Source organism: Psittacula echo (assembly GCF_963264785.1).
Source record: "Psittacula echo genome assembly, chromosome: 7".
NCBI classification, from domain to species: Eukaryota; Metazoa; Chordata; class Aves; order Psittaciformes; family Psittacidae; genus Psittacula; species Psittacula echo.
Window position 1 is genome coordinate 30,800,396 of NC_137740.1, and position 10,808 is coordinate 30,811,203.

Genomic DNA, 10,808 nt, shown 5'->3' on the forward strand with positions numbered 1-10,808 from the left:
TCTCCCAGGATAGGTGCGAGAGAAGGCTGCTCCGAGATGCTGCGAAAATCCAGGCTCATTGGCTTGGTCAAGACAGGACAAGCCACATCAAATGCGAGGCAGAGAGGGACAGAATCAATAAGACCCTTTGCTGGGGAGTGAACCCTCACTCTGGAAATAATTTGGACTAAAACTTGAATAACCAAGTGTAACAACGGAGCTTCCGCTAAGCAATGCACTGAGGGGAGGGGAAAAAACAAAACAAACAGCAACCACACAGAAAAAAAAAAAAAAAAAGTGGCGGAAGTAAGCCAAGAAACCCCAGTCCAGACTGAATTAATGGGAACGCAAAGTTTTTATCCTTGTATAAGGATAATACATTAAGCCAAAAAGGAGACAGGTTATCTCTAAACAGGATTAGTACACTTTCACGTATAGGATTAGTCCATCTCATCCATTTAAAAACAGTGTCTCCTCCTCCTCAAGACAGTTTCTTATATATATATATATATATATTAAAAAAAAAAAGAAAAAAAAAACAAACAAAACCACGAAAACAACCACTAAACCCCCAAAAAGGACCAAACAAATAAACAACAAACCCCAACAACAAAACTTTCTTCCGTTGGGAGCACTTGGAAAATGTAATTTATTAATCGAGAGCGCTTTTTTTTTTTTTACCCATTTGCAATAAGATGTATCTGATGGCCCTGAGCGAGCCGCCTTGCGCGGAAACGGGCTATTTTTTAAAACCTGTGATCAAAACAGACCTGTCTTCAGAGAGTGCACAGCAGATTTAAATGTTGGTCAAAGGAGTCACAACTGTTCATTAAAAGCAAACCCTAACTAGTGCTAGTGTATAGCCATTTTGTGAGCTCAGGACTGTGGAAAGAGACGAAAAAAGTCTGAGTGTGAGCTGATGCCGTGCTGGCTGGCAGTGTGTGGTCTATTGTAGGGAATGTGCTTTTTCCACTGAACAGAGAGCCCCCCTCTTTTATTCCCCAGCTCTACTGCACCTGCACTGGATCAGGGAGCTACTGCCATTCACCACATCAACAGAGAAGACATCTCTGACAGCACTCAATTCATTACATTTCTTCCTGCTTTTCAAACCAACACACAAGGAGAGAGAAAGAAAAAAAAAAAAAAGTATTGCAAATCAGTGCCGGGGGAACACGGAAGAAATCTCACAATACTTTATATTCGCCACTCATTTTGGGTTTCATTAGTCAGAAAACTCACTTCTCGTCCAGTTACAACTTTTTCTTTCTCCCTTCCTTTTTCCTCCCCTTGCTCGGGGGACTGTGGAGAAAGGAGTGGGGCCGGGGCCACCTCCCACCACGCGGATCCCGTGGCTCCTGGGGACACAGGCCCGACATCGCCCCCCCCCCCCCCCCCGCCAGGAGACAGAGTTATGTTTATTCATAATTCATGGTAACGGAGCAGTCTGCTCTCAGGAGACGGCGAGAAAGAAACAGCCAAAGAGACCGAAGTGGCCTTCAGCGCCGAAGGGAAGATCACTGGGGGGGCCCAGCAGGGGTCGCCGAGGGGCCCGGTGTCGTCAGGAGGGGCGCTCGGCCCCCTTACCCCGGAGAGAAAGTTTTTCTAGGCAAAACTCCACCAAAGGGACTGCGGGGAATATGGGGGTTAGTTTGTTTTCTTCCAGTACCGTTTTTCAAAAGCATTTACAAGCGAAAGGAACCGAGCCGAGGGGTTTAGATTCAGGTATTTGACCTCACCGGATCTAGACATCTAATTAGAGTGGCCTCAGCGAATGAAACGGTGTTAATGCCCATTGTTCTCCGATTGGGTCCCTTGGCTCTGCACCGCTGGGCTACTCTCCTTTTCCAAAGCTCAAATCAAACCCTTTCTATTTGAAGCAAACAAACAAACAAAAAAAGATTTGTCTTTCCCCCGTTCTGGCCCACTTTCCTCTATCGCGAGCAAAAGCGAATACTCCTGGGTATTTTTTTTCCTACACTGGCAAGGAATCATACTCCCTCAGTGGGATCTTAACAGAATAAATCACAAGGAGCTCTTGCCTACCTGCAAAGGAGGAGGAAATCCGATTGCCTGTTTTCGAGTGTAATGTGTGTATCGATAAGGAAGACACAGCCGCCTCAGAAAAGGGACCCAATTAATCTATGGGTTTCTTTACATCACCCCCCGTTCAGATGTGTGCTTTGGAAATGGGGATTCATATCAGGAAGTCGCAACTACTATGTGTGCATAACGTGGGAAGGACACGGAGCAAGAACCCGCAGCAAGGCAAACCCCACTCACGGAAGAGCCAGATTGCGCTTTGAGCTAAAACTAATAATTTCATAACTGATTCACATTCAATCTGGCGCCGGTGACGTCACGAGGCATTAGCATACGAGGAGGGATGAAGCCAGTGTGGCTGGAGTTGATAAGGTGCCTCCTGAGGAATTTGCAGCTTTTTTTAATACATTAATTATTTCTGTGTCTTCCGCAACTTTTTGCAATTTGTAAGAGCTTAAAGGAACCATCATTCCAAGAAATGCCAGAGGAACACGTTGGAGAGCTTCTCCCGTGGTACCCACACCACCGGCAGGAGCCTCGGCCCCGTTCCCGACTCCAGCCGCGGTCCTAGGAGCCTCCGGAGCCTCCAGAGCCCCCACTCCCGCCGCGCACACAGCCCGCCTGCCCGGCAGCCCCACAGAGCTCGGCAGGGGGTTAGCTCTAATGAAGCTGGCCCCGGGCGTCGTTACTCGCCCGAGTAAGCTCCTCTAGCCCGGCCGGGAGCTGCCCGTAGGAGGAGAGGCAGGTTGGCAGAATCAGGCCCGCAGACTTGGATGTGTGTGAGTGTGTCCCAAGACACTCCTCTGGAGACTTCCCGCGCGAAAGGATCCGCAGATGCCTGTTTCTTTCCAGCGGCCAGTGGGATTTCCCCCTCTTCTATACTACCCCCCAGTAATCACAACTTTCTGTGCGAAAAAGCATTCACATGACGTCATCAGCCCTAACTGCTGCAGAGGTGATGGGGTCACCGAGGTCCTGGGGCGTGGGAGCCAGCAGGGGGCCGGGCCTCTCCTCTCGCTTCCCCGGGGCAGCTGCCCAGGAGTGAGAGCACATCCCGGCCGGGACAGACCCGTGCCAACCACTACCCTCCGGGGAGAGTAACGCGCTTTGGGGAGCCTAGAAGATACAGCCCAGCTTTGTGCCCCGGGCTTGCTGGGGTCCCGCTGCCCCCAGGAACTGGCAGCTTGGCCGCTTTGGCCCCAGCCAGCTCCACCGGAGCCCGCGGGAAGGGGCTGGAAGCTCTCTGCCCCATGGGGCGCCCCGAGGAACCCCTCGTACTGCGAGGCCGCTCATTCCTCTGAAGAAGAAAACCACCTTAGAATAACCGCTCAGTGACTTGAGTCTGAAACTCATCTGGGGAGAGGAAGAGGTACTTTTAGCTGGGGAGGGGTATGGAAACAAAACACATAGAAACCCTAGCAGAATTAAAAATGGAAAATTAAAAGGAAAGAAAAGACCTAAAGCCCCTCTGTAAAAGCTTTCATCCACATGGTAGAGGTGTTGCAAGGCAACACACTGCACTGGTTCCTGCAGCCGGAATTACTAAAGACAAACTCCGTGAGAAACTTCCGCGGCCCTACTTCTATCCATGCAGGGACCCCGAGCAGGTCTCTCCTCGCAGCTCCCGCCAGCAGGTCCTCGGCGATGCGGCGTGCTCCGGAGGAAGGACCTGGGCCGGCAGGGACGGGCCTTTCCATGCAGCAAGTGTCTGACCCCAGGTCTCTACTGGCCTCGCTAAATTATAAAGAAAAATTACAACTCGTTTCGGCGCGCCCCCTCCCCTGGCACGCACAGGCGCACACGGATACACACACAAATATACACACACATGCACAGCCACAGCAAATCCGCTGCATACTCCAGAAGCGAAGCTCTAAATTCATCACGGCAAGGCTCGGGGTTTTGCTTTGTTCCCTCCCTCCTTTCCGCTCCTCCCGTTCGCCCGGCCGCCACCTGCCAGCACGGGCTGCTCCGCCGGCCCGGGGCGCGGAGCGGAGCGGACGCGGAGCGGGCAGCGCTGGCCCCGGGCTGAGCCGGCGGGCGTCCGCCGCGGTGTCGGCCCGGGCGCGAGGCTCGCCCTCGCGCTTCGCCCAGCCGAACGTGCAGCTCCAGGAATTCCCATTCGGGGGCTCCTTTTCTTTGCAGCTCGGAAACGAAAGATTCCCCACACTCACTGCAGCGCGGTACGTCCTCGCCAAGCGAGCTGATTCCTCAAAAGCAAAATAGCATCAAAACTTCTTGCAATTCTCCGTGCCATCGCCAGAAAAACTGGGTTTTAATTACCAAAACTAAAATAGCGGTGGTGCTAACTAGCAGGCGATCAAACCGCAATCAAACTTCAATCTCTGAGCAGTTAGCTATAAACTGTCAGCAATTGAAAAGTAAACCTGGTGCACACAAAGGCTCTGTTTAATTTTCTTGTTGTAATGGCTCTAAATGAGGACCCCATCACTATGCAGTTAAGCGGTGTTGCTTGTCCCCCTGAGGCGCTGATCAGTTCTTTTTAATGTGAGAAAACTGGCAGCTCGAAGCCCGTCAATGGAGCTCCCACAACAAAAGTCCTGAAAAGCTGAATGAATTGGGTTTGTAATTACTGCTTCCCTCTCCCCCCTTGCAGCTTATCTCTTATTCATTCAACATATATTATTGTCACCTAATCGCACACTCCCAACAATTTTTTTTTTTTTTTTTTTTTTTAGTATCTACTGCTGCGGACATGTTTGTTGTAGAAATTAAACAAAATAATCCTCCCTTTTCTCGCCCCCCCCCCCCAAACAAAAAAACGTTGAAACGACAGTGTCAGGCGAGGCTAGCTGGCGTTAAAAAACTCAAAGAGGAGGCTCTCCTGCCATCTCAAAGTCAGCATTTTGCACGTATCCTCGGAAATCTCGTCCGCACTTCAGCGGGCTTTATATTTTACTATTTGAGTTAGATCAGGATTTAAATAACTTAAGTGTATCTAATCACACCTATCAGTAATGGCCCTATTTCTTTCAGTGGGACCTATATTATATACTACTTAAATTGTTGGGCTATCTACCTCCTTCTCGGAGGCAGATACATACGGCTGCAGCCAGTTGGGTATGAGGAGCAATGAATATTGCGAGAGAACACTCTGCTGCTGGGCTCACCACCGCCCCGAGGTCCTACAATAGCGCCCGTGGGCATGTCACGGAATAAAAACGTCGTCTGGGGCAGGGAAAGTCTGATATCAGCCAGCGGCCGCTTGCCCGTCCCTGCTGGAGCCGGGGCTGCGAGGCAGAGCCTCTCCCTCCCCACATTCCCCACCGCAAGAAGCTGTCGGTCGCAGAAATAAGTACAGCTATTACAACCAAATCTACTAACAGTCTAAATAATTAATTGAACCATTGCTCTTTGACCCTTGGAAAGTCCAGTAGGGACCCGTTTGTAGTAATAATACCCCCGAATGAGCCCTTGTCAAATATTCATTTAGTGGTTAATGTGAGCGATTTCCCCCGGGACAGTCTGTAATACCAGCTTCCCAGCTTTGGCAAGAAACTCTGCTAATCTACCTCTCCAGTTCTGCAAAATATTTTAACACTCCAGTCCTTAAAAAGCTGTAAAAAACCCAACCAAACAAAAAAAAAAATCACAAGGGAAAAGATAATCTTATCCTTGGGTTCATTTCGGCCCTGTAGAAGGTTAGCGAAACATTACACTGGCGCTCTTGGACTGAACATCACCCGGACTATGGAGCATACAATTCACGAGAGAGAACACACAGAGAACCCAAAAGGTCTTCAATAACCAAAACAAAAACACATCCATGAACTCCGCTACACATTTCAGCTGCCCTAGACGAAAACTCAGGATAATGGCTCAGGTGTCAAAGGGATTATTGAAAGTGTTGAATTTAAAATGAGCAGTGGGCAATGGCGTTCCTCCAAGTAACACGTTAAAAATGAAATTGTTCAGCTGTACGTGTGAAATACTTTGGGTTCTCCTCTAAGCAGATGGATGGATGGATGGATGCATGCATGGATGGATGGATGGATGGATGGACGGATGGATGGATGCAAGGAATCTGTCCAAAGAAGATCAGATTTCAACCACATATATTCCAGCGTACTCCAAAATCTAAGCTTAAACAAATTGCCCGTATAAAAAGTTGCTGAAGTCACTAAGCCTGAATATGTGGCTTAGTGCCTTTTGTTTAGTGGTATTAGCTTGCCTTCTTTATGCAAATTGTAAACCGAACAACATTTCCAGCTACCCCTCTCGATTATTTTAGTTAGCGCTTCAGAAAGGGACCAGGTTTTATTGCTGTTAATTGGCTAAGATTCCCTTTAAAAAAACGGAGTTGCGATATCAACTGGGTTTTCATCCTTGCTCTCTTTTCCCAGCGAGGTGAGTGGGAGCGGGGTTGCGGGCTCGTTACCACGTGAATAATCCCCAGATGCATAGCAAATGCTCACATTCTGAAAAAGAACATTTTACTCCTTGCATTAACGTAAAAGAAGTAGAGAAGGTTGGGAATCTGCAAAAATTGCTGTGCTGACCAAATATCGAGATGGTGCAGAAATCAAAGGGACAAAGGGAACTGAACTACAAAACCAGGCAATGAGCAGTACTCCACATCTTCTCATCTGGCGATGTTGCTTTTCAGCTGGACACCAGGCTTCCAGGATGGAGGCCAGATCGGAGCCGAGGCAATGGCACTACCAAACGAAAACCAGAGCCAGTCAGGGAACTTTTTCGTGGGGTGGGGTTTTTTTTTTTGTGTATGTGTGGGGTTTTGGGGTTGTTGGTTTTTTGTTTTTGCTTTCCCTGCCTTCTTCCTCCCCGAGCTGAAGTGAAATCCTGTGACCGACCAGAAATACTAGAGAAAAAAGCTGATTAACACTTGCCCCCCATTCTGGAATGCCCACTCTGTGCCAAGCCAACCATCGGATCCTTTCCTTGCCACGCACAACGCACAATTAGCAGAAGACAGGACCGGTCTGCAAGCACAGTGCTCTCAATTTCATACCCCGTTAAAAAAAAACCCACAACATTATTACTTGCATCTGTGCCTCGCGCGTTTCCCAAGGGAAATCGCAGCCGCCTTAGGAGTCTCATATAAACCCTAGGGCTTCAGGGGTGGATTGAGGACTGTTGCAGCGGCTGCCCAGCTCTGCAGCACACCGGCCCCTGGTCTGTCCTGGCCGATGGGCCCTGTCGCTGAACGAAACGCAGCCCGCGGCCACCAGCGCGCAGCACCGCGGAGCCGCCTCCTCGGCGATTGCGGCTACAACTGTACAAATTAACACTCTACCTGGCACGGCTGGCATATTTCTCCTCCTATTTGGCGGGCGCCACCGCTTCTCTTTGGCTCTGTGACCGGCTGTGGAGAGTGTCCGAAACGTGATTACACCGCGCTGGCAATTTAAGAAATAGGATTCAAAAAAGAGCTGTTACAAAGCGTGAAAGTCTCTGGCATTCTACTGGGTTTGTTTGTTTGTTCCTTTTTTGCTGTTTCTCACCTTTGTCCGGCCAAGCAACCCCCCTACCCCCACCTCTCACCTCCTGCGCTGCCCAGGAGCCAGGAGAGGAAAGTTTGGGAAGTCCGGAACAAAGGGAGGGAGCGGGGAGCGCTCAGTCCAGCGCCAGGCCAGGGGCCCCTCAGGGACCGGGGGAGAAGGCACCGTGGGGAAAAGAGAAGTAAATGATCCGTAACTGCCAGCGAGGCGGCCGCTCTCAGGGCCCCGGCCCAGGCCTCCGCTCCCGAGCCCAGCTAGCCTCTCGGCCCCGCCGGCGGCAACAAGTGTCCAAAAGCAGACGACTGTGAGCCCCCATTACCCCCCGTACTCGAAGGCTCCGGAGGGAAAGGAACAGGGAAACGAGCGTCCCCCGCCGCCTTCCCGTCCCCCCGCAGGAGACACCGGCCGTTACTCCATTACAGCTATCGCGCCTTCTCTATCCAGCCATATAAAAATATTAATGTGTCCCATATATCGCTGCATTATTTATCATACTCAGTTGGCTACGATGAAACCTTCCACAGCATGAATTATTTAAAAAACATCTTGCGTTACAAAAATAAATCCAAGACTCAAGCGGAACTTCAGTGTCCATATGTCAAAAATTTATTTATCTCAAACTGTGCATAATGGAGTAAAAACTTAACTTGAATATATACCTGTTATAAGGATGGTATTAGTTCGAATATATACATGGACTGTCGGCAGACTGATTTCAAATAATACAGAGCCGAATCTTTAAAATACAACTACGGAAAATAGAGAGGAAAAAAAAAAAAAAAAAAAAAAAAAAAGAACTTAAAATATCATCACAATAAATTTACAGAAATATTACAAACCATAAGAAAATATTTCAAACACAGTAATTTCAGGTTGGTAAATATTTTTGCTTTTTTTTTTTCTTTTCTTTGAACAGAATGAAGTCTGGAAACAAAAAGTTATTATAAATTAACAAACGGTGTGTGAACCTGCATGGCAATTTCTGCTTTTTAACAAGAGTAAGATTAAAAAAAAAATAAATTTAGTACAATCTAAATGTTTGCCTTTTCACAGCAAACCAAGCCCATGGTTCGCAAGTACTCATCCTACCTTTTGTGTCTTTTGTACAATTTCTAAAACAATTAAAATGTCCAAATGATGTAAAATAATTTCCTCTCCTCTCTTGCAGCTGCTACAAATCCAGCTGCCAAAGCCACAAAGCTCCAGTAAGAGTCTATTTTTAAAAAATAATTGGCAAATTCGCGAGTTTGGTTTTTTTTTTCCTTTCCCTCTATTACCAATGGACATTCTGATTGCCATGTTACTTTTGATAAATACTGTACAAAAGTTGCCTGCAAATATTAAAACATTTTCCTCTTCGCTCTTTGAGTCTAGCTCTAAATATTATTGGTGAAGACTTTTGCAAACTTTCTGCAAAGTTCCTACCGTTTTCACTAGAACTTTCAAAAGTTTTGTGTAGTTGCTTCCCCTCTGAGATCTATACAAGTTCCTTGTCGGTTTAATTTCTGTGTCCCCCCCCCCCCCCCGCCCCCCGCCCCGCGTTTTCTCTGTACAAAAATAGTCCAAAAAGAAAAAAAAAAAAAAAAAAGTCCAGAATTTCTAATAAAAGATTTTTTTGTTGTTTGTTTTGTTTAGTTTTTCTTCCCCCCTCCCCCCCCCCCCCCCCGGCCCCTTTGTCTTACATATGTGATAGAGGGAGTGTGCCATTAATGGCTGTGCCAGGAACAGGTGCACTCTGGTAGTGTTGGGACATATGAAGTCTGCTTGGGGCAGCTGGTTCTGGTACTTCAGCACCTGGTAGATACATGCTGATCATGTCCCGAAGGTCCCCAGCTTGGCAAGGAGCCCTTGAATGAGACGAGGAAGTGACTACAGGGGGACTGGAGCTGGATTCCGTCTTGACCACAGATCCCATGGAGCCCAAGGCCATGCCTGGGGTCCCTTGCTGGGAGTAAGACATGCTGTAGGTAGGGGATCCGTTCATGTAAGTCTGCGAGCTGGTCATGGAGTTGTACTGCAGGGCGCTCACATCGTAGCGGTGCATGGGCTGCATCTGCGCCGCGTTGTGAGCATTCAAGCCCGGGTGCTGCGGATAGCCGAGCTGCTCTTGCATCATCCCATAGCCTCCGTTGGTCCAGCCGTTCATATGCGCGTAACTGTCCATCCTCTGGTTCACCCCAGCTCCCAAGGTGGCCCCAACCCCTACCCCAGTCGTCATGGTATTGGTGCCCGGCGCCAGTAAGCCCCCCGGCAACGTGTACTTATCCTTCTTCATGAGGGTCTTGGTTTTCCTCCGGGGTCGGTATTTATAATCCGGGTGCTCCTTCATGTGTAGAGCTCTGAGCCGCTTGGCTTCGTCAATGAAGGGTCTCTTTTCCGCCTCGGATAAAAGTTTCCACTCTGCCCCGAGCCTCTTGCTGATCTCGGAGTTGTGCATCTTCGGGTTCTCCTGGGCCATTTTCCGGCGCTGCCCGCGGGACCACACCATGAACGCGTTCATTGGGCGCTTCACCCGGTCCGGGCTGTTCTTCTGGTTGTTGGCGGCCGAGTTGGAGTTGCCTGTGCCTCCCCCAGAAGTTTGCTGGGGGGCGGGAGGTTTCAGCTCGGTTTCCATCATGTTGTACATTCAAACTAATTTTGCCTGAAACCAGCCTTGAGCAGAGAAGCGAGGATCAGCCGCAGCGAAGTCCCGAGTAGGACTTTTTTTTTTTCTAGGGAGGGGTAGGAAAGGGGGGAGGGGGACTCCCCAAAACCACGCTTGGATCAAGATCGGGATCTTCCTCTTCGCTGATTGATTAATAATGCTAATAACTACTATTACTGCCGCCGGAGCCTCGATTTTAAAAAACTTCTTCCTCCTTTTTCCCTTTTCTCTGCCCGTCGCTCTCTCTCTCTCTCTCTCTCCACCTCAGTCTTAAAGAGCCAGCAAACTACTTTACCCCCTTTTGCAAACACACACACTCTCTCTCTGCCTTGACAACTCCTGATACTTTTTTGAACAAGTTAATAGACAACCATCCATGTGATGGGGGCTTGTCAGGGAATAAATGTGCTCTCCCCGGCCAATCAGCGCGCGGCGGCTCCGCCACTGAGGACAAGTCTCTACCCCCGGTTTTGCATGAAACGGGGCGGGGGCTCGGAGCCGCCGGGCCGGCTCGGCGGGGAGGCGGGCCCGGAGGCGGCCCAGGCAGCCACTGGGAAGCCTTTGTATCCCCCCCTTCCAGCAACAGGTCACACACGCCTTTTGGAGGAAGTGGGTAAACAGCATTGTTGCTACATGGGGTTCCCCCCCCCGCCTTTTTTTTT

General features: G+C 49.2%; 1 protein-coding gene across 1 annotated transcript; it reads right to left on the bottom strand.

Moving 5' to 3' along the window:
- Nucleotides 1-9,180: 9,180 nt before the first annotated feature.
- SOX2 (SRY-box transcription factor 2) lies at nucleotides 9,181-10,128 on the bottom strand (the record flags this gene model as incomplete). The annotated part of the gene is made up of 1 exon (XM_080623483.1): nucleotides 9,181-10,128. The coding sequence occupies one exon, from the start codon at nucleotides 10,126-10,128 to the stop codon at nucleotides 9,181-9,183; it is 948 nt and encodes a 315-aa protein (XP_080479609.1).
- Between the last annotated feature and the right edge of the window lie 680 nt (nucleotides 10,129-10,808).